This window comes from Capsicum annuum, chromosome 3 (genome assembly GCF_002878395.1).
Source record: "Capsicum annuum cultivar UCD-10X-F1 chromosome 3, UCD10Xv1.1, whole genome shotgun sequence".
Classification (NCBI taxonomy): domain Eukaryota; kingdom Viridiplantae; phylum Streptophyta; class Magnoliopsida; order Solanales; family Solanaceae; genus Capsicum; species Capsicum annuum.
Window position 1 is genome coordinate 226,609,371 of NC_061113.1, and position 25,575 is coordinate 226,634,945.

General features: G+C 31.6%; 1 protein-coding gene across 1 annotated transcript; it reads left to right on the forward strand.

Moving 5' to 3' along the window:
* The first annotated feature begins 20,730 nt into the window (after positions 1-20,730).
* On the forward strand, positions 20,731-25,140 carry LOC124896824. The gene is made up of 12 exons (XM_047408664.1): positions 20,731-21,363; positions 21,561-22,025; positions 22,092-22,172; positions 22,477-22,569; positions 22,660-22,710; positions 22,788-22,895; positions 23,008-23,233; positions 23,774-23,855; positions 23,941-24,070; positions 24,300-24,826; positions 24,915-24,938; positions 25,044-25,140. The coding sequence occupies exons 1-12, from the start codon at positions 20,731-20,733 to the stop codon at positions 25,138-25,140; spliced, it is 2,517 nt and encodes an 838-aa protein (XP_047264620.1).
* The last annotated feature ends 435 nt before the right edge of the window (positions 25,141-25,575 follow it).

The following is a 25,575-nucleotide window of genomic DNA, read 5'->3' on the forward strand; positions in this document are numbered from 1 at the left end:
GAAATATCCCAAGGTGAGGCTTCTAGAATGAAGCCAAACCATATAAGTAATCATAACAACATGAAAAGAACTTATCCAAAATATCAATCATGCCCCAAACCAGTTGTCAATAGTGTAAGAACTACTAATACAATTCAAGAGTCAAATACATCAGAAAAATAACCACAAAGAAATAATATGTCTCTGAATACTAATAAAGACAAAACTACTATAGAAAGATAGAGGTAAACTTCGGATGCATGAATGTCCAACCGCTACCTTGGAAGCTCTAACAATCACCTGAGTCAAGCAAGTTGAGGTGCACTCGAGCTAGGACCTGCATCGAAAAGGCACAGTAGGCATGAGTACGGTCTACTTGTACTCAGTAGGTATCATAGGCCGACCAAGAAAAGTAGTAAATAAAGCATACAAAATATACACTAAGGGCACGTTATCTGCAATCAGATAATATCCCACAAAGTAGCCCACACCGTTTGCACTAATAGTTCTCATATATCTCACATATATTGCAATATCACACCAAGATAGAACAAAAGTACGTATTATATCACATATAAGAACAAGGGGGAACATGCATATACAAGATCATAAAATACAAGTAAAAAAAGATATCATAAATGCATAGATGACAAGTCAATATGCCAATATAACACAACATAACATAATAAGGTAAGTGCAATGTATATGATGATGATGATGATGATGATGCACGAGGTCGTTGCACAACCTCCGGGATCATCGCACAATCCCCGTATACACCTAAGAAGCTAAAGCTTCCTGATGTGTGAGCAGATGCTAACACATTGAGGCTTTTAACTGAGAATAATTGCAAGGTCTTAAGCAATTTTTGTCGTTTTTGAGTTTTTTATCTTTGATTTTGCAGAGAAGCTAAGATGCTAGAGAACCAACAAGGATGAAAACAAAAGAGTTAAAATCTGAAGCAAAAAGAAAAGAAGTGTGGCTGACGACATTCCTGATAAGTTGTCAGCCCTGTGATAAGTTATCAGCTTCATCGTCAGCCTTAGACAGAGAACGGACCTCAGCTAAAATTTATGATAACATTTCGTGATAAGCCGTCAAGGATTTGATAGGTCATCAAAATTGTCGTCAGTCTAAGGCAGAACATGAGAGCTGAGGTAGATAAGTGACGATATTCGTGATAAGTCGTCAAAGATCTGATAGGCCATCACAGTTCATCGTCAGCCTAAGGCATCAAATATCAAAATCAAAGAGGAGCTGACGACATTTGTGATAAGTCATCAACCTCCCGATAAGGCATCACGAATGACATCACCTGTCTGAGAAATTGCTGTACTCTATGATTTTGTTTCCATAATTAGGGTGAACTATTTAAAGCATTGTTTAGGGTTTTCTAAGCAGTTCCGAACATCTTTTGGGAGACACGTATTTTGTTACTTTTCTCTCTAGTTTCTTGGCTTGAAAGATAATTAACTTTGAAGAGATTTCCATCAATACTTTAGGGATTCTTATTGTGATCTAATCTGAGAATCACTAGTTATTATTCATCTTGTGGTAAGTTTATCTTTTAAATTATGAATTCATCTAGTTGTTTCGATCATTACATCATGAGTGGCTAAACCCCTCTAACCCGAATTATGGGATGTATGGGTTAAGTTTTGGTAAGATGCTAAGTGTTTAAGATTCAAAAGGTAATAGGACTCCTTGATAATTTCAAGATTTTAATCATTGTCTATTGGTTGCAAACAATAGATAGCACCTGCTTTGATTTGCTTGAGATAAGAAATCAAATACAGTAGGAAGCGAATTATTGACAGGGATTTGGAAGCACTAAAAACTTTTATTTAATAATTGACATTGTAACAAGGTTGATTAACCTGAGGTAAAGTCTGGTCGGTGAATATAAATTTCCTAAGTCCGAGAGGATTAGGTAATTAAATGCTTAAGTAGGTCGAGAGACATTTAGGCATAACTTCGATAAAGATAATATGTTGTCCTATATACTGTGAGAATCTTGAATCACTATTAGCATCTGTCAAGTACCAAAACCCATAGTGAAAATAATTCTGGTTTTCCATAAACTCTTGATTACAAACACTGAAACTAAAGTGACCAACAATTATTCGCTAATCTCCAAAACCTCTATTTTATCTTTTCGTATCATTTCTTTGAATTTAACTTGCAGCTTTAGTTCCACACTAGTTTAATCACCAATCACATTGTTCTCTGTGGATTCGACCTCGACTCTAAAGTTGGGTAAATATAATGACGCCGACCGCCTTGCACTTAATTGATGTGTAAGTTGAGCGTTATCACTTCCCGACGTACGATCCATGAGCGGTTCGTGCAATCACAATGATGAATGAGTATGATATGAGGATATAATGCTTACAACCAATCACAATGAGTATTTTCACAACCAACCACAATGATATATTTTCACAACCATGTGAGCCAATATCCACTCATTATTTTAATTTTATCCACGAATTTCCACATGTCTCATATGTCAAATAAAATATGAAATAATCATAGTACACCAATGGTGTCATATTAAGCATTTTAACAACACAATACAATTATTCACGTGTATTCAAAGCTATTAATATCGCATAAGACCCTACACGGTCACACATATCACATAATAACTCAATTTCGACAATCACATCACATATAGGCCCCCACACAGGCACAACACATAGATAGTCATTTCATGATTAGTTTTCACCCTTAACATACATTTTGTACTATCATTTACTACCCATCCCAGTCTAAAAGAGTTAAGCCATAACCTACCTCGAAAACTGAAATCGGTCCGCTACACTTGAACCCGCGACCTTACTTTTAACGAATGATCTCGAACTCCACTAAAAACATCAAATATGAAGTCTACGCGTCAAAACAAAATCAATGATACTCATATTGACTATTTTTGGTTCGGGGTCAAAATGGACTCCCGGAATGAGTTTTTAAAAAAGAAGGGCAAAATCGAAACTTTACTTCAAAAACATGTTCCCCATATTTTTAGGAACCTACATCTGAAAACCTAAGTTAAATCGATTAAAAAACGAGGTTCAAATAGAAGAAAATTTATTTTTTGAGATTTATTGGGTAGAATCTTTGAAATCCGAGTTAAAATCAAGAATCAGAGTTGTTTTGAAGTTTAAATTGATTAAAAACTAGTAATTATAAGATAATAACATTATTCAAGTGAAAAAAAACTGAAATTGAGGTTTAAAAACAAGCCCTAAGATTTTTGGGGTTTTAAGAAATTAATCAAGAATTACTAAGAAAAGGGTGATTTCTAACCTTAAATCCATAATAAAACCAAGAAATAGATGTTAATCTAGCTTCCCAAGCTCCCATAAACGTTACTTTTAAGCTCCCACAATATTTTAGGGTTTAACTCTCAAGAGGCAAGTTGAAAATGTGCAAAATGGGCCAAAAATAGGTGGAATAAAACTATTATATTGCAGTTTTTCTGCAATATTTAGTGCAGGTTTTTCACTTAAGTCGTTACGGACTTCAACGGGGTGCCCGGAATTCGTTCGGAGTTCGATATACACAAACGAACTATGCAACCATACTAAATTCGACGTTCCGGATGCAATGGAGATATCAAATTTTTTTTAAAAATATTGTTTTCACAAAATTGACTCCCAAAATCTGAAATCACAATTTTCCATACCGGGGGTCGAAATGAGATTTAAAATCCGTAAAATCATACCAAATATCTAACACCCTAAATTCAATATTCTGGATCTGTTGGTGAAGTCGGATTTTCCAGACGAGGTCGTTTCGACCAGATGTGGGTCCCACACCCAAATTTCTAATTTTTCAACTTTCCGATCAATAGGTCGAAAGGAGCTCGAGTGCACCAGGACCCGAACCATAGGTCTATCTAGCCTAAAATTGATATTTTGGAGCTGCTGGCGCAGTCCATTTGACCATCCGTCTCACGGATCAAAAGATATCCATATAAGTCTAAAATAAGGCTCTCGGAGCCATCGAAAACCACAATATCACATAAATGATATCAAAATGCATCAAAAAGTATGTCAATCACTCACCCCAGAAATATCATAATGCAACTATGGGGAGGGGTAAAACAGTCAAATCACACAAAATCACAAATTTCATATATTTTATTAAATTTTTAGGTCGTTACAAAGAGTCTAAGAAAATCTCAACTTGCCTCCAATCGAAGCCCAAACGTCAATTTACAAACTTTTCCTTTCGTAAATCTTCTGAATGATCAAAATCTGTTCAAATATATATATATTTTCATTAGAGTATGCACTAGTATGTCAAATTTCAACTAAAACAAATCATTATTTGAGCCTCAAATCAAGAATTTTCACTCTAACAAAATCCTAAATCTAAAGCATAAATTTGTCAAAATAGTAATTGATAATATCGTAAGCATATCTGCAGAAGCTTAAAGTGAAGAACGAACTAGGAACCTCAGGCCAAGAAGAGAAAATAGAAGAAAATTTATATTTATTTATTATATAAAAAGATAAGTAGAAGGACGACCAAGGGCATATATGTTATTTTCACATTTTGATGGTACAATCAATAATCAATAATCAATAGTCATATCAATAAAGAATTTCATTGGCCATTTTTTCTCTAGCTTAGGTGTCTACATTTTCACATTGGATCCATTATGTGGCTAACAATATTTTTACTGTGAAATCTCAATTTATTCAACGATATTATTTACAACATAATATTTTAAATAAATTTAAATTTACAATCTAAATCTCCTTCCACAAAATATTAGATTGTTTATATAGAATTCAAATTATATTTTTATTTTTATGTGGTAAATGTTGAATTTTTTTTTCATATATTTTTTTTCTTAGATTTTAATTTTTTCAAGTGAGAATTTTTACTCCGTAGAAATTTCCAATACTCTAATATTTTAATAATATTAGTTTTTGCCCAACAAATACTGTCACATATGAACTTGGTGGGTTAAAATTTAAAGTTGTTAACTTATTTGAAGATATATTTTTTTGTTAGTTATCAAATAATTTTACAGAAAATATCATTAAAACAGTCTATAAAACGTTTTATGAGAAATAAAAAAGAATTACATATGTGATATTCATATAAGGCTTCGAACGCACAATTTTTGTATTTACTTATTAGTTGTAGGTGTAATCACAATTGACGTGCATATCAACTCGCAAAAAAAAAAAAGATATTTAAAAGATAAATTTTTGAAAAAGATTGAAGTATATTACATGATTAGTGTAAAGCACTTTTATGATATTATATAAATGTATTTCTACGTAAGCTTTCATAAAACATAAGATTTGTAATCTTAAAAATAAGAGTATATAATACTCCATCCAGTCCTTTTTATTTGTTTCATTTAGATTGTGCTTATATTCCTAAATATTTACTCCTTTAATCTTTCAAGAATAGTTTAAACAAAATCTTCATACTATGCCCTTATTCAATAAATTTAATTACTATTGACTTGGAAAGAGGTATAAAATTTAATTAGAATTATATTAGTAAAATTGCTTTTAATTTTATAGGAGTAATAAATCTGTTAAAAAGGAAATAAAAAGGAATGGAGCAAGTACGACATAATAGATAAATCAACCTGCATGTAAAATTTATTTAAACTAACATGTAAATAACATAATCTTTTTTAATCCACTAAATAAAGAGGACAACCAAGCGCATATATATCATTTCACATTTAAATGATACAATCAATAATCTATAATCATATCAATAAAGAATTCCATTGGCCATTTTTTTTTTCTAGCTTAGATGTCTACATTTTCTCAGTGACCCATTATGTGGCAAACAACATTTTTACTTTTAAGTGCCAACTTATTCAACCATATTATTTACAATGTAATATTTTAAATAAATTCAAATTTATAATCAGAATCTCCTTCTGTAGAATATTAAATTGTTTCTATAAAATTCAAATTATTTTTTATTTTTATGTGATAAATGCTGATTTTTTTCTTCATATAGTTATTTTCTTATATTTTAACCTTTTCAAGTGAAAGTTTTTACTCCGTCGAAATTTTCAATACTCTAAGCTTCTAATATTATTAGTTTTTTGCCCAACAAATATTGTCACGCATGAACTTGGATGGATTAAAATTTAAAGTTAACCTATTTCAAGATATTTCTTTTTGTTAGTTATCAAATAATTTCACAGAAAATAAATAAATTGGTCTATAAATGTTTTACTATAAATAAAAAAAATTACATATGTGATATTCATATAAGGGTTCGAATACACAATTTTTGTATGCACTTATGAATTGTAGGTGTAATCACAATTGACGTGCATATCAACTTGCAAAAAAAGATATTTAAAAGATAAATTTTTGAAAAAGATTGAAGTCTATTAAATGGCTAGTGTAAAGAACTTTAACTATATTATATAAATATATTTATATGTAAGCTTTCATAAAAATTGAGACTTGTAATTTTTAAAATAAGAGTATATAATTCTATTCATTCCTTTTTATTTGTTCCATTTGGATTGTGCTTATATTCCTAAATATTTACTTCTTTAATCTTTATGCCCTTGTTCAATAAATGTAATCATTATTGATTTGGAAAGAGGTATAAAATTTAATTAAGGTTCTATTAGTAAAATTAATTTTAAATTTATAGGAGTAAAAACTTTACTAAAACGTGTGTCTTATAATTCTATTCATTCCTTTTTATTTGTTCCATTTGGGTTGTGCTTATATTCCTAAATATTTACTTCTTTAATCTTTATGCCCTTGTTCAATAAATGTAATCATTATTGATTTGGAAAGAGGTATAAAATTTAATTAAGGTTCTATTAGTAAAATTAATTTTAAATTTATAGGAGTAAAAACTTTACTAAAACGTGTGTCTAACCTAAATGAAGCATAAAAAGGAATGGAGGAAGTACGACATAATAGATGAATCAACTGTATGTAAAATTTCTTTAAACTAACACATAAGTAACATAAATTTTTTTAATCCCTTAAATAAAAATTTTTACTCCATCAATATTAATTTAATTTGTGCTCTATTTTTTATGGATAATTTTCAACTATCAATAATGTATCTTTAGTAATTTTATATTTTTTCATTATGAAAATGAATGTCTGATATATTTATAAGGGTTAGAACAATTTCTTATTTCCTTAATATGAATAAGCTATTTACTTTTATTTATATGGTATATTAGGTAAAAAAACTAAATTTTAAGAAAATATTGCCTCTAAGATTTTATAAAAAATGTTAATATACTGACACTTATAATTTTAATTTATCCTGCTGTATAATTTTCAAATAAAATTAAAAAATAAAAACATTAAATTAGTTATTTAATTCAAGAAAATGTGTTTGACATGATGTTAAAAATAAACATTGAAGCATATTACATTTTAATTTTAATTATGGCAATTTAAATAAGTTGTAAGCTATTATTTGATTTTATAAAAATAAAAAATATATTTTTTTAAATTGTGATCTCTATTATTATTTTCTATTGTGTTTATTTAAAATTTTTAATTTAATTCTTTTTGACAAACTAATTAAATATTGATAAATACATTTAAAACTGTAATATTGGTCCCGTAAAATAGGCCCTTCATTATATAATATTATTTATTATTTATTTATATTTATATAGAAGAGTAAGTTGAAGGACGACTAATGGCAAGATTTTAAATATACCCATTACTCATGGCAATATTGTCATTTTACATGACTGATATTTAGCAAAACCATATCCACCTCTTTCATTCCTTCTAGAATCATGACTCTGACTTTCACATTAACAACCTGTTTGGATGGTGGTTTCCCATGGTATGGTATGGTATGATTATCATGGGAACCATATTTGTTTTCATGGTTTTCTACAAATGGTGGTATGGTAGGTTACTATTCCATGGTTTGATAACCATGGAATGAAACAATTTCTTGAACCATCAAATTGGTGGTGTGCCATGGTTTTCATTTTTTTTTTTCCAACTATACTCTTATATAATTTTCTTTAATCCTATTGTATCCTTATCAACAAAATACATGCTAAGACTTACGCATTTGTTAACAAGATCGAAAATTGCAAGACTTCTTGTTAGCAATATAAAAATTCAAAGAGTGAGAAAAATGATCACAGTTATTTAGTAGTAGTAGTTTTTAATGTCAATAAAAACTTAATTCAATAAAAAAAAAATTGAAAATTGAAATGGAGGGAAACAGCGTGAATGCACAAAAAGCATATACATGGGAAGTGATTTTTGAACTCTAAGATACATACATGTATACCAATTATTTTATTGATTGAGAACTACTTCCCGATTTCATTAATTTGCGTTCGTCAAACCTTTGTTTAGCAAATACCCTTGTGAATTTGGCGTCTTAAAATTCACATTTTCTATACTGATTGGATGAAAATCCATGCTCGAAAAATAAAGATATAGCAGATTCTGTGATAAGGGATACGGGAAGATGTTCAAGGCTTTCAATATGTAATTTTTGAAAGAGATACTTCGAATAGATATTCTTGAGGCAAGTTAAGTCGGAAACTTGATTCAGTAATCCAATAATGAATGATACAGGTATAAATATGTCTTTTCAGTATTGACCCTTTGACAATCTACAACTATCCAAATAACAGAAACAATTATGTCAAGCAAACAAGTACCCCTGCTCAGCATGGGCACCACCCAAGCCAATAAAGAGAGTGATTACATGCTCGTCACAGGTCTCAACAATTTTCTTATTAGAATGATTGGCCAAGGTAACTTTGTATCCCCTTTTCAATATTTATATTTTATAGATTATGTACAATGAGTTCTTCATCAAAATAAATAAACAAATAACATGTAATTAACTTATTTGTCACTAGCATCATCTTTGTCACTACCTATAAAATCTGCTACCAGATTGTTTTTTCATTAGAGATGAAATAGAAGAGTTGAAGAAGGCAAGCATTGATGTACCTCAACTGATGTTGTTCTAAAAGAATGAACTCAATTTTCTTGAAATGGGTTGTCAGCTTCTTCAGAGTCACTTTACAGGTCCCCTTTACTCATCTTATTATTCTAATCTAAACTTCTTTTAACTGAACATTCTTATAGTGAGCTTATCTGTTATGGCCAGCAAATCCACAATCTAAACACGCTTATAGTGAGCTTATCTGTTATGGCCAGTAGATCCACACTCACATATGCTACTCAATCTTTAATAATTTTATCCTGTTATGAGCACGCATTCGACCAGGGTCTATGGCATACACCAAACATTTTGCAATCCTGATTGTGAAAGGATTGATCTAAATTAGTGTACAGTTCTCTTCTAGGGTGTTATGTGGTAATTTTCTCCTTCCGCTTTGGTTGTTTTTCTAAGATCGACTTGTAATCTCTAATCTTTTAAAATAAAAATTGAAGACTATGCCTCATAAAAAAAGTGATATTGTTGCTCCCCTGGTATTCCTTTTTCTATCGGAGTATATGACTTTTGTTACTCTGAACACTCAGTGTTTCCTAACATCTATCAATCTATGGCTGGCTAGTCAAAATTCAATGTGGCACTTATAATGTTATAAATCGGATAGAATAAACAAACCACAAGCGAAAGGAAAAACAAGAACACATAGATTTACATAGAAACCCTTGCAGGGAAAACTACGGGCAGAGGCAGAGGAATTCAATATAATGGAGAGGAGTACAATATGGAGACGATAGTCTCAATTTTATGTATATGAGAACAATCCAAAATAGCCCACTAAAAGCACTTATATAATACGTGCATACAAATAAATCCTAGGCCCAAAAACATACAGGTCCGATCCCTAAGCTACCACCACAGACCTCATGAAAAATCTCAAACATGGGTCGCACCGCGAACCTTTTAGGGCTGGATCAACAAAATTCGGGTCACAAAATCTAAACAATCTCCACCTTGACACAAATTCTAACTCAGAACTCAACCCTATTTCAAGACAAACTCTCCACCTCTTCCACAAAAGCTCCTAAGGGCACATCTTAACTGCTAACACCAACCAAGTCTAAGCAATGCTCAAACTTGGCACTTGGTAGTATCTTCGTCATTATATCAGCAGGGTTATCATGGGTACTAATCTTGCTTACCACAATATCACCACGAGCAATAATTTCACGCATAAAATGATATCGAACATCGATATGCTTTGTCCTCTTGTGAAACATCTGATATTTTGTAAGGAAGATAGCACTCTGACTGTCGCAAAAGATCGTAGTAATCTGCAAGTCTTTGCTAAGTTCACCAAACAGACCCTTCAACCAAATAGCTTCCTTGCAAGCCTCTGTAATAGCCATGTACTCTGTCTCAGTAGTTGACAAAGCAATCGTAGTCTGTAAAGTAGTTTTCCAACTGATAGAACAACCACCAATGGTGAAAACATATCCTGTAAGGGACATCCTTTTATCAAGGTCTCCTGCGAAATCAGAATCTACATACCCAATCACTCCATCTCTATTTTGCCCAAACTGCAAACAAACATCAGCAGATCCATGTAAGTATCTGAAAATCCACTAAACTGCTTTTCAATATTCTTTACCAGGATTTGCCATGTATCTACTAACTGCACTGACTGCATATGATAAATCTGATCAGGAACACACCATCGCATACATAAGAGACCCGACGACACTAGAGTATAGAACTCGAGACATATAGTCACGCTCATCATCTGTCTTTAGAGATAATGTGGCTGAGAGTTTAAAGTGAGCTGCCAATGGAGTACTGACAGGTTTGGAATTTTGCATATTGAACCTGTGAAGCACTTTCTCAATATACTTTTTCTGACTCAAGTATAACTTACACTTCTCTCTATCCCTCAGAATTTCCATGCCAAGAATATTTATTGCTCCGATATCCTTCATCTTAAACTCCTTGCTAAGCTGGACTTTGACTTTTATTATCTCTCTTATATCCTTTGTTGCTATCAACATATTATCAACATATAAGAGAAGATACATGAATAAACCATCACTTACCTCCTTGAAGTAGACACAACTATCATAACTACTACTCTGAAACATATGAGAAGTCATAAAGGAGACAAACCCCTTTAACCACTGTCTGGGCGACTGTTTTAAATCATAAAGAGACTTTTTCAGTAAGCATACATAGTCCTTCTTTCCTGAGACTACAAAACCCTTGGGTTGTTGCATATAGATGTCCTCCTCAAGTTCTCCACATGAGAATACAGTTTTGACATCCAACCGCTCAAGCTCAAGATTATGCATGGCCACAATACCAAGCAAGGCTTTAATCGAACTATGCTTTACAAATGGAGAAAACACATCTATGAAGTCAACACTTGGAACTTGATTGTAACCTTTAGCAACTAGTCTTGCTTTGTACCTAGCATCTTCACCTCCCAATGCTCTTTTTTTCTTTTAAATACCCAGTTGCAACGGATAACTTTCTTATCTTTAGTCAATCTCACCAGATCCCATGTGCCATTCTTATGAAGTGAGTCCATCTCCTCCTGTATAGAAATCATCCATCAGCCAAAATCATCGCAACTAACTGGCTCTGAATAAGAAGAAGGTTGTTCACTGGAATCAGTACCTTCTGCTATATTCAATGCATAAGCAACCAAATCAGCTTCAACATATTTCTGAGGAGGTCTAATACTCTTCTAGGCCTATATTTAACAATAGAATATTGTGGCATCACTGGTGGTAAAGAAGAAACAGTATCACTCTGTATCTCGGGGCTAGACTGAGAAGTAGGCACTGGCGTAGACTCTGCTCCAATTCGCAATTCAACGTGGGTGCTTGACTTTGGTTGATTTATGTCACTAGGCTCATCTGGGGGCGAAGCACTAGATTTAGAGGAAGCCCAAAGCATGGCAGTTTCATCGAACACAACATCTCTGCTAATTATAACCTTTCTGTTTTCTGGACACTAAAGATTATAACTTTTAACACCAGGATTATAACCCATAAATAAGCACTTGACAGATCTAGGTTCCAACTTTCCTTTATCAACATGAGCATAAGCAGGACATCCAAATATCCTCAAATTAGAATAACTAGCAGGAGTGCCAGACCATACCTCTAGTGGAGTTTTTTTTATCAATCACGACCGAGGGAGAGCGGTTAATAAGAAGACAAGTTGTGGAAGTAACTTCAACCTAAAAAAACTTGGGTAAACCAGCATTAGAGAGCATACAACACACCTTCTCTATTATAGTCCTATTCATTCATTCGACCATACCATTCTGCTGCGGAGTATGACGAACTGTTAAGTGCCTCACAATTCCTTCTGACTTGCACAGAACATTAAATTCATTAGAACAAAACTCTAAACCATTATCAGTCCGAAGGCATTTTACCCGCTTCCCTATTTGTTTTTTAATCATAGTCTTTCACTCCTTGAAAGTAGGCAACACATTATTCTTTTACTTTAGGAAGAACAACCAATCTTTTTTGGAATAGTCATCAGTAATAGTCAACAATAATTAGCACCTCCTCTAGAAGGTACTCTAGAAGGACCCCAAAGATCAGAATGAATGTAATCAAGTGTGCCTTTAATTGAGTGGATGCCTTTAGTGAATTTGACTCTCTTCTGCTTCCTAAAAATACAGTGCTCACATAACTTCAATTTGATAATACTCTACCCATTAAGAAGTCCTCTCCTGCTTAGTTCAGCCATCCCATTTTCACTCATAGGCACATATGCCAAAGTTTAGAAACATCACTATCCGATAGAGAGGAAGTAGAGACAGCTGCATCACTTATAACCATAGAGTCTTGCAAGATGTACAAATTTGCAGTCTTTACCGTAGAGTCTTGTAAGATCTATAAATTTGTAGTCTTTCTCTGTCCCTTCATCACAACAAGAGCATCTTTAGGAATCTTCAGGACTCCACCTTCACCAGTGTACTTATATCTGTTCGAATCAAGGGCACTCAAAGAAATAAGATTTTTCTTTAGGTCTGGGACATACCGCACATCACCAAGTGTCCTCACAACCCCATTAAACATCATGATCCTGATTGTTCTAACACTAGTTATCTTACAAAGTGTGTTATTTCCTATCAACACAGCACCTTTAGAGACTATTTCATATGTTGTAAACCAATCCCGATTGCGACACATATGAAACGTACAAGATGAATCAAGAATCCAATCCTCACAGGGTTCAAACTTAACATCAAAAACTACCAAAAGTTCTCCATCACTACCGCCATCTTCAATAAAACTGGCTTCACCAGACTTCTCTAGTTGGTTTTCATTTGGTTTTGGAGCTTTTATTTTATCTCTATTCTTTAACTTATAACATTCGAATTTGATATGGCCCTTATTCTTGGAGTAATTACAGGTTTTGTTTTTGTTTCTGGATTTTGATCGATTTCTATCATCACCCCTAGAGTTCCTCTCACGAGTTTTTTCTCGAACAATGAGACCATCTCCTTGAGTCTCCGACCCATTCACCAGATACTTCATCTTTTCCTTAGAGAATAATTTATCGTAGACTTTATCTATGGTCAGGGTATCACGACTATATAAAATCGTATCCCTAAAGGTTGTGTATGATGCAGGCAATAAACATAACAAAATCAGCCCTAGATCTTTCTCATCATACTTAACCTCCAGAGTCTTTAAATCAGAGACAATTTTCTTAATGACAGATAGGTGATCCTCTAAGGACGTACCCTCAGACATGCGATGGGAATAAAGTCATTGTTTGAGATACAACTTACTTGTTAGACTCTTCGTCATACATAATGATTCCAGTTTTAACCACAATATAGAGACAGTGGTCTCCTTCAAAACATCCTGTAGAATTTGATTGGATAACTGATGGTGGATCTGAGACAGAGCCTTTCGATCCTTACGCCGTTTATCCTCTTCTGTTCATGATGAGGGCATCTTATCAAACCCTACTAGAGCATTAGGGGTGTACAAACTGAACCGTTAAGTCAAACCGAACTGATGAATCAAACCAAATCGAGCAAAAAACTCGACTTATGGTTTGGTTTGATTGGTTTGGTGTTAAAAAAAACGATCATTCTTGGTTTTATTTGGTATTAGCAAAAATAAAATCAAACCGAACCTAAACCGAACTGACATAATACATATATAATTTTAATTTTTTATACGTAAAAAAATATTACTTATAATCTACTTTCTAATTACTTTTACAACTTTTTTATATTCAGAAAATAGATATATATTCTTGGGCCTTTAGTTATAACATTTAGGGAAAAGGACATGAACTGACCATTTTAAAAAGAAATGGCCCACACTATGAAAATATGGACAATTGGAGCCAGTTGACCCAATTTATTTCCTTTTTTAGCCACTTGGCCCAAAACCACTCTCCTTACACAATTAAGGAAATTAAATGCTCTTTATAGTTGTTACTCTTAAATCACTTTTCTTTTCTAAATATACTTTCTCAAATCTTTTTTTTCTCCTCTATTATGCATCGATCAATCTACTGTATGTTATGATCAATATCAAAAATTGATTTGTTGTTTCTTGCATTGGAGCATTGAAAACTATGAACATGAAGCAAAAAATAGGATATAAAGGAAAATTAAAATTAACGGGTAAAGCGGTCAATTTTGACCTCAAATTTGTTGTTAATGATGATTATTTTACAGAATCAATACATATAGGTTTGTACTTGAAGCAATGTCATAGTTCTTTAAACTTGAAGAAGAAAAAAATAAAATAATGAGGTCTCAAGGTAAGAGAAAAGTCATGTCTTGGTCCATGTTCTTCTCAGAGGTTGATTCAATCACTGTGAGTCGGAGATGTTCTTCGTAGAGGCTGACTCAATCACGGTGAGTCGGAGATGTTTTGATGCATGTAAAGATTAAAAAAAAAAGAATATACCAATAGATACTCTTTTATATCAGATTGATACGCATTTTTTAAAAGAGAGAAGGGGAACCTTTGTATGCACATACAGTCTCTATACCCAATTGATACTCTTTTATACCAATTTGATACACTTTTATACCACATTGATACACTTTTTTAAAAAAAAAAGAGAAGGGGAACCTATGGATGCATATACAGTCTTTATACCCATTTAATACATTTTTATGTCACATTGATACACTTTTATACTACATTGATATACTTTTTAAAAAAGGGAAAGGGAATTCTTTGCATGCACATGCAATCCCTATACTCAGTTGATACTCTCTTACACCACATTGATACACTTAAATTCAACATCAGATAACCACTGACCTCCGTATTTTATCATTATTGAAACTAAAACTGAAGTTGAAGCCATTATTTTGTATCAATTTTGAGCAATTTTACAATGGAAAAAAATTATAGGAAGCTAATTGAATGCAGATTTTTAGAGATTTAATACAAAATTTATGGAATAAGAAAAATGAATTGAAGTATCGAAAAAGGTAAAAGAATGAAGGTTTGGGAGTTTGAATGGAAAGGAAATTGTGAATGAAAAGGAAAGAAAGAAAGAGAAAGTTACTTTAACGACATTTTTTATTATGTTTAAGCGTATGACAGTGAAGGTTAGCTAGTGAAATTAGTTTGTGGCTATTTATAGGGTATTTAATTTTGAGTGCTATTTTTATGATATTATTTTAGTTTTAGGTGCTATTGTTGTCCTTTACCCTAATATTTTTATCCATTAGTAACAGATTAATACAAAATCCAATATTAATATAAAAACCTATAACTCTTCAATTGCTTCACTTTACATTTTACTTCCAAGTTTTCAGAGAGTTCTCATTATTTTCTCATCTTACTTTTCTCATTCTCCTCATTCGTCAAGTTTTAATTTAGGTTTGTTTCTCTTCTTTCTCTTTTTTCTTGTGGAATTATGTTATAGTTAATTATTTTATGGAGTTAAATTTTTAATAAGTTGTCTCTAATTCTTCATTCTTCTTTATGCTCACATTTTATGTGAAGAAAACTTTTAGACAAGCTACTGTGACTAGTGACTTACAAATTGAACCACTGAGTATCCACATAATATTACTTTGAGAGATAGTAGTTTAAACGTCTTAGTAATTTGCCAACTTAATTTTAATTGGAACTACTCTATGACCATTGTTTTTTTTTTTTTATCTTTTTAGTAAAAACGTTTAATTTTTTCTTCAATCACATTATAATTGTAAAAAAACCGAGAAAACCAAAAAAAAAATCGATTAAAACCAAAATATAAAAACCGATTGTATATTGGTTTGATTTAGTTTATAGATTTAGAAAACCGACATTGTTGGTTTGGTTATATTTTAATGAAAAATCGAACCAACCCGACCTATGTACACCCCTATAGAGCATCATCCAAATCTATCTGTGCGAGCATATCTCATATCTTAACCTGCCATAACAAAAATCTAGTGTTGCAATCCAACAGGGAAATATCATACTTCATGGTTGTCATTCCCGAGAAAATAATCGATCTAGCTTTTATATTAGTTTATTATGAATCGGACAGAATAAGCAAACCACAAGCAAAAGGAAAAATACGAACACACAGATTTACGTGGAAACCCTTGCAGGAAAATCCACGGGAAGAGGTAGAGGAATTCACTATAATGGAGAGGAGTACAATATGGAGATGATAGTCTCAATTTCATGTATATGAGAACAACCTGAAACAACCCACTAAACGCACTTATATAATATGTGCATAAAAATAAGTCCTAGGCCCAAAAACATACAGGTTCGATCACTACGCTACCACCACATACTCTATGAAAAATCATAAACATGGATCACACCACGAACTTTTCAGGGTTGAATCAACAAAATTCGGGTCACAAACTCTAACATATAATATGGTACAGTTTTCTACTTATTGGATTGCACTATTCATTCTAATCTATGGTCTTTTAAGGACCTGTACTTTCTTATCATGCAGCTTTATTCTGTGTATTCTAATATGGAGGTGTTGCAACAATGGTGTATCTCATGTTTTGTCAAAGTACATTATGTTAGATAATTTTAAATATGCCGGACAGTTCAATTGCTTCAAAAGTTGCAGTATAGACCACTATATGTATGCTCTCTCTTCTCCTTGCCCACCCTCTAAAAATAATAATAATAAATAAAATATTATCTTGGATCTTCGATACTTTTCTCTACCATACATGTTATCAATCCATTCACGAGGTATCCTCTTTCACTGTCAATTGTTCACATTTATTTTTATCTGAAAATATTAGTTAACACTTTATATTGCTTGAATCAACAAAATAGAACTACTATGAATATCCTGTGGTTTTCCTTAATGTTCACACTTGAATAGAAATGCATTACTGATTAATCCCTTGGCCAGAAGCATAGAGGAGTTGATGTCCGTGAGAATCTCTAGCAATTTCTGGTGTTATATTCTCTCAAGGATAGTTCTAGTCATTTCTACAGTATGTATTGCCAAGGGTCAATCAGAAACGACCTTTTTATCTTTTCTTACAATTGAAATGATCTCTCTACCTCATAATGTTGCTTGCATCTTACATTCTCCATATCTCTCACCTATGGGATATACTGAGTTTATTGTTGTTTCTTTGCAAGAAATTCAAAATTTCTCAAATTTCGCTCATTCTCAGAGTCAAAGAAATAGTATATAAATAAATCTCCACTATAAACTTTATAGTACTTCTGTTACGTAAAATTTTTAAGATTATTATCTTACTAATGGATGAACACACAAGTCCCTGTGAGAAATGTTGGTTTGGAAAGTGTGAGTTTTAGAAAATAAATATCTGTCAGTATTTTTCTATTTATCGAAACTGTTTCGCGGTGCCTCAAAATTGAAGTAGGTAGATCAAGATTCACATTTTTTTGTAATCCCTCCTTTCACCTTTCAAAAGAATAAGAAAAATGTACTAATAATCTTTTTGATATTGTTGTATTTGATTCATTTTAGTTTGATTTTTCAATTTTAAAGTTCTTTAGATTTTCTATGTCAAATAAACCGGACCATTATTCAATATGTGCAAAATTAGCTACATGTACTAGAGTCGCAAACTGTCTACTTCGCATGGTATAGATAGAACATGCTCTTTCATTTTAAGTATCGAAGGTAGTAACATATAATACAATGCAGACTCTTATTTTGGTCCAATTTGTAAGTTTGTTTTGTTACCAATTTTATCCAGTTTGCTAGAGAGTAGCAAATTAAAGCAAGCTCATAAGTGTGCATAAAGATTCGGGTTCTTAAAGTTATGATGTTTTGTACTGCTCAATCAGTACAAGCAAGTAAATATACATATTAAGATCAAGCAAAAATTAATGGCAAAATATGATCAAACATGAGTGATGAAAGTAGTTGTGTATTAGCTGGCTTTGTCTATTCTAATTCATAGTTAACAGTACTTATTTACTAGCAACAGGTGTAGAAACTAATAAGTCATGAAAAATTAGGGTCTAAACTATGTTTGTTTGTGCTATCATCTTTGTGGTTGTAATTTTAGAATAGTAAAACTCATTGCTCCTGAATGTACTCTAATTCATAGGCAGTCTTCTATCTCTGTTACTTTTATCGAATGAAATTGTATTTTTGTGTTCGTAAAATTCTGATTGTTATATGCTATGTGTTCCTATTTAGTGTTTAAATTGTAGATGCAAAAAGATTAGATACAAACTAAACATTTTCAAATTTGATATGTTGGGCCCTGCATAGCACCGGCGAAACTCATCTAGTATAACTAAAGAAGAAAAGTATAACGAAAACAATGATCGACCATTATTATTATTATTATTATTATTATTATTATTATTATTATTATTATTATGTTATGAAATAAAGTGGATGTCTTCCCCATTTTCAACATTGTCTTCATTTTCAAGTGAAGACTTTCATGCACAAACCATCAATTTCCATTGGTTGTTGTGTTGGCAAAATTGCCTATAAAAGACGTGCCTTTATTTTCATTTTGTACACATAAAATCAGATATTAACAAAAGGCTTCAGTATAGGTTCCTTAAATTTTTTACTCCGTCATTTTATTTTATAACACGTTATCAGTACGAGACTCCACTGTTTTAAAATTTGAAGCCTAAGATATTATTTTTCTCTTTCTTTTAATATGTTTAATCTTATGAAATTTGAGTTCCTTGCCCTTCGAAGTTCTAGCAAAAACTATATTTCATGGATATTGGATGCTGAAATCCATTTGAATGCTATGGATCTTGGAGACACCATTAAAAAAAAGGAAAAATTAAATAAACTAACAACCTTAAGACTTTAATTACAAGAAATAATAATAGTTTGGTAAAATTACAACTTATAACAAAAATAATAATATTTTATTATTATTTTTTAAAAGCGCGTGATATCACCTCAAACTTTTCACATTCCTACTTTTACTCTACTTTTCCAATTTACTTCCCTCCAACTTCCGTTTCTTTTCTTTTTTTTCTCCAATTTCTGCATATCTCTCCCAAGATCTTGATAAAGATCATACCCACTTTTTAAGGTAAGTATTTCTTTCAGTTAATGCATGTTACTTTTTTTCATTTAATTTTTGTTAATGTGTTTAGTGTCGCCATTTTTTTCAATATTAGTTTTGCGAAAATTCTCTGTTTTGGATCAATTTTTTTTTTCTGTTAAAATTTATAATGGCTCAACATGCAAATTGAAGTAGTTCAGTTAGAGAAAATCAACCGAAGAATTTACTTACCGATGAAGTACCATCGTTTAGTCTTGGTTTAACACAAGATGAAGTTTTTAATTTGGGTTCTACTAATGTTTTCTCTAATGAAGGTTTTACCATTGGAGAGTTGAAATCTAAGCACCGTAAAGATTCTGAAAAGATTGTGGAAATAATGAAAAGAAAAGGATTGAAAAAAACTTCATCTCCCATAAAATTTTAAAAATCAGTGAAAAGGAAAAAGTCAGATGAAAAAGGAGAATGTAGTAAAATTGTAAGTCCCGTTGCATCAGATTCTGAATCTGAACAAGAGAAGGTGGAGGAGGTATGGTACTATTCAAAAATCTTGTTATTGATATGAATTGTATATGCTATATACAATATATTTTAAATATGTATTTCATATCTAAATTTTGTGTAAGATATTTGTATTTATTAGGTTTATGTATATATATATTCTTTTGGGAAAATGGCTGAAATAGCAACTGTAGAAGTGTAATATGTATTCTGAAAATACATATGTTATATAATTTGTATACATGTTGTTACATTATTTTCTTTTTAATTAAATTTGTAATAATCTCGTATTCATAAAATACATATGTGTTTGTTGAAATATAATTCTAATATGTATTATGAAAATACATACAGGTTAGATATGTGTTTTTAGGTTTACCTCTAAGATTTTTATTCGATGTTAAGTTGTATTTGGTAGTCATTAGATTTTTAATGTGATATGTATTTCTTATTTGTTGAAATGTATTTTTTACATACATAGTTGTATTTGTTATTATACATCTTATAAAATAACTATAAGATGTATTTCATAAATACATATAAGACAATTTGTATAAACTAGTTTTAAGATGTATTTCATAAATACATATAAGACACTGTTTTGTCATATAAGTGTATTTTTTTGTTGTTTAGGTCATTCGTGATCAAATATTCATGGCTCGGATATTGCCCAAATTTGCTCCTCATATAGGATGTCATACGGTTAATGACATTGAAGACCGTATCAAGACAATGTTGACAAAGAATCAGTACAAGATGTTTTGTACTAAAAGTATATTTGGTTTCTTCATGAAGATAAAGATTGTGTAGTCCAAGCTCAGTTAGGGAGATGCATTATGTCACTTGAAACTAGGAAAAGTTCTACAAGTGCCATAGTCATTCAAGCAAAGAGCACAATTCTACATTTCACTATTAGAGAGTTTGCTTTGGTGACTGGTTTGAATTCTGCTACAAATAAGAATGAATTTGTGTTTGACGAGGAGCGCCCAAATAGAATTATTGATCAATATTTTGATGGTGAGAGTTTTGTACAGAAAAAAGATTTATATGTTGTTGTTTCTGACAAAATTCGGGGGAATGATAACGATGAAGATGCATTAAAGTTTGCCAATTTGTATTTTATTCACGCATTCTTACTATCGCCAGTTGATACCGTAGCTATTCCACGCCTCTACTTTGATTTGGTTGAGAGTGGCTGCTACAGTGATTATCCGTGGGGATCGGCTGCATTTGAAGAATTAGCTAGAAGTTTACATAAGAAGTTGAAGCCGAAAGGAAAGTTCTATATGCTTCTTGGAATGCCATTGGCCATTCAAATTTGGTTGTACGAGTGTTGTTCAAACGTGCCTCGTAATGTTGCTTCCAAGGTGGATTCTCAAATCCCTCGTATTTTGAATTGGAAGACAAATTCTCCTCGTCCAAGATATGAAACTCTTATGGGAAGTATGTTTGATGATACAGATGACAAGGTTAGTTTTACGACTTTTTTTTCTATGTGATGTTGATTATTTTGTAAATGTATTTTCTGATCTGGTATATGTATATATACAACATACGATTTGTCAGTGTATATTCATTATTGGGTTTAGATCATGGTTAACTGATTTATAATGTAATTAATTTTACCATCTAAATTATTATTTTCATTATGTTATTTAAATTGTAGGTTGTTTTTAAGAATATCGAGCCAACAAGAAAGGAGATTTCAGCTTTTCATATACCGAAGAAACTTGTTCCTGGATCTGCTAGTCATAATGAAGATGACATTGATTCAGATGATGATTTTCAAGATCCTCCACAAAGACAAAATCAGTTTACCACAAAGAAAAAACATCATGGCGATTTCGCAGCTTCACCTATAAAGAAAAAAATGAAGCCACATCCTAAAGGTGTAGATAAGCTGACATCAAAACGGACCCCTCCACCTCGTACTGCAAAGATGTCTTTTGTCAGGACTCCAATTCACAAGCCAACTCAAACAAAAGTTACGCTACGTGGAAATAGAAAGGACATAAACTGTCCTAACAGTAAAAAATCTATTCCGGTTCAGTCACCTGCTCTGTCTTCGTTTAGTTCTGAAGATGAAGAAGGTGTTGTCTCGAAGAAAGTCTTTGATAAGTTTTGTGAAAAGGTAATTTTTCTTTAAGCTTTTGATTAATTTATTTTTTCATTTCTAATAATTTTTTTTATAATTCAGTTATGGAAAGAGTTTAATGATATCCGTGGCCTAGTGTCTTCCAGGTTTGATCAGATGATGAATGCAATCAATCAAAATAAGGTGCAACATATATACATTTACAGCATATGTATTTTTTTTACAACTAAGTTGTTATTTACTAATTTTTTATTTATATTTTCATGTTTTAAACGCGAAGAAACAAGCAAAAGGCAGTGAATTTGATCAGCCACCAGCGGATGAAAATGTTAAGAGTACATCACCCCATTAAGCGACTACAAAATTTGTTCATGAGTTTAATAAGAATCCTGAAGTCACATTGGTAAGTAAATTCTGTACATTTATATTCAACTAATTTTATATATACAATTCTAATTTATCATTATAAAAAATAGTATTAAAGCAGGTTGCCGAAGAGATGGCAGGATATCAAAGCAACAGTATGAATGATGTGTATAATGAGATTGATGGGTACAATGAGGATAATGACATTGTTCTGGTAGAGATTTTTTTTTGTTTTTTTTGGTTAGGTATAGTTATAATGATCAAAAAAAATTATTTTAATTTTTTATTATTTCATTTTTTAAAGGAAAAAACTGATATAGATGTTCATAAAGCAAAAGATGTTTGTGTCGCTCTGGTATGCTGAATACATATTGGTTAGTTTTTTAGTTCTTCATAAATATTATTTTATTTTATTTGTATGAACATGTGTAGATCACAAAATCAGTTGACAAAAGTATTGGTGAAGCACAAATATCAGAATCTCAATTCACATTTCCAGATGACGTCCTTAGAAGCATTGATCTTGACTCCATAACAAAAGTCAATATTGAAGTTTAAGATGAGTTCAAGATATCTACAATACGTGCATTGATTGCTATTTTTAATTTATTGAAAAATGCAATCTAACTAGATCTTTATAAAATTTATGCAGAACAAAGAAGGTGCGATTGAGATGAATGTAAATACACCAGCGGGACATGAGTCAGAGGTTAATGATGTGGATAATTCAAAGTTAGATCAGCAATATAAGAGTGCAGTCCACATTCCTGCGGGAGTAAATGTTGAAAGCAATGCTGATCAACATTTGTCTGACTCTCAGAATACTCTTCCGGATGAGCTTCTTCCCAGTCTTAATGCGTATGTCAATCTTGAACGAAGTATAATTGTACATCCATCGGCAAATCAAGCACAACAAACGCCAATGCATGTTTCAAGGATTAGGCGACCATCTAGATATAATGAGTGACCATTCACAATGAACTTTGGTTTAGCAGATGGTTAGTACTCTTAACATAATTTATTTAGTTAACAAATTTGCTTACTTTATATTTTTTTCCTAATGGATAGTGAAGTATGAGTTTGGTTTTTGTTGTTCACTTGTATTTTTGGAACAACAGTAAATGTTTTTAATGAGATATGGTTATATTTTGAAGAATATTTTTTTCATTTTGAAGTTGCATAGTTTAGACATTTTTACTTTGCATTTGTTCATATGTATTTCAGAAATACATCTGTTGCAGTTTTCAGACATGATTTAACTTTTGTTTCAGCAGTATACTTATTGTTTCTTATAATACTGCATTATCTTATGTAATTGATTATATATACATAATTAATTGCATAACTTAATAATAAAGTAAGCACGAAAGAGCAATGGAGAACATTTGATCAGAAGCATCCCTTCATATCTTATCCAGTTAATGCGATAGAAGACACTAAAGTCACCAACAAGTTCATGACGTGGCTTTCATTGGATCTTCTTAAATATCATTTGAAGAGGTATACAAAATACAACTTGATAGTACTAACTTTTGTAAATTAAGATTATGTAAATTACAGACTAATATGTATAATGAATAAACAGGAACATCAAAGAAGAACATTATTTGAAGGGAAAGGTAAAAATACCAGTTATCAACTTTGAAATTTTATCTGTTGAAGACAAGAATTGGTTCTACATTATGGGTACTCCTAGCCAGACGTGGTCAGATGAGGTAAGTGATGTATTTTTACATTGATTTACATATTGAAATATATATTAGTTTGGTGTTAAATATGAATAATTGCAATTGATTATTTTGTTATAGTTGAAAATATATATTTGTAAATACATATGAAGTATGTTATACCTTCACTGATTTGTACATGATATTTTCATATGTAAGGTTTGATTTTTTTAATTTGTTTATTTAATATTAAGTATGAAATTTATTTATAATGCAGAAAATTGGTGTATACTTGTACTATCTGCGAAAGAAGTCCAAGTATGATTCCAATATCTCATATAAGTTCAGCACTGTAGACTGCAATTTCATGAACATTGCTACAACTGTGTTTGATGTGTATAAATTGGATAATGCAACTCTTAATGCTGGTGGAAAGAAATATCATCTGAATGAGTATGTAAGTGGATTTCGTATGCATGCTACAGTGCCATGGCATACGGTTGATCATATGTTCATTCCTGTTCACATAAAGGCAAAACATCATTGGGTTCTTGCAGTTATATCTTTCAATCATAGATGTATATACGTATATGATTCTTTGTCAGCTGCTGGTCATGATATTGCAGTGCTTAATGAAATTGAAAAGTTAGCTAAGGTTATACCTATATGTCTCATTGAATGTAAATTCTATGAGAATAAGGGTATTGACATCGACAATCATCCTAATTACAAATTGAATGATAAGATGGATCCGTTTGGTGTTTTAATTGTGGAGAATGTGCCTCAACAACCAAGTGGCAGCTTGTAAGTAATTAGTATGCATAGTACTTGTATATATACATATGCATTAAAGTTGTAACAACTTCTTACTTATTAATGTATGTCTTTGCAGGGATTGTGGTTTATATATGGTTACGTATGCCTAGTGTCTTACTTTTGGTGAAGTTATTCCATGTATTGACTTTGACCCAAATCTAATTCGCATAAGATACGCTTCACTGTTGTGGGATTATGGTACTAGGAAAGCAAACGCAAAGGCACAAAGTGATGATGAAGCATCAATGAGGCCTCTTCGGATCACTGAGTTAACAGAAGGCACTGAAGTGGTTGATATTTGATTTGTATTTTATTTTGTTGAAGTTAACAACATTTAAGATTAGGTGGATATTTTTTTTTGAATAGATTATGGGATTCATATGTTACTTTAATGGTCAAAGATGGAATGTTAATGTTCCTTTATTGTAATCTTAACTTTTTGATTTTTAATCGTCTAATTTCCAGTTTTTTCATGGTTAGTCTATGTCTATGTGCATATTTGTAATAATAAATATGCTTATTCTAATGAAATTATGTATTTTTAACATACACATGCTTATTCCACTTAACATTTGTATTTTTAACATTACATGAACATACAGTTACCAAATCAATTCTGAAGTCAACATATCACCATTACAGTGAAGATATGTATTTTCAACATACGTATTACCATTACAGTGAAGATATATATTTTAGAAATATATATCACCATGACAGTAAATATATGTATTTGT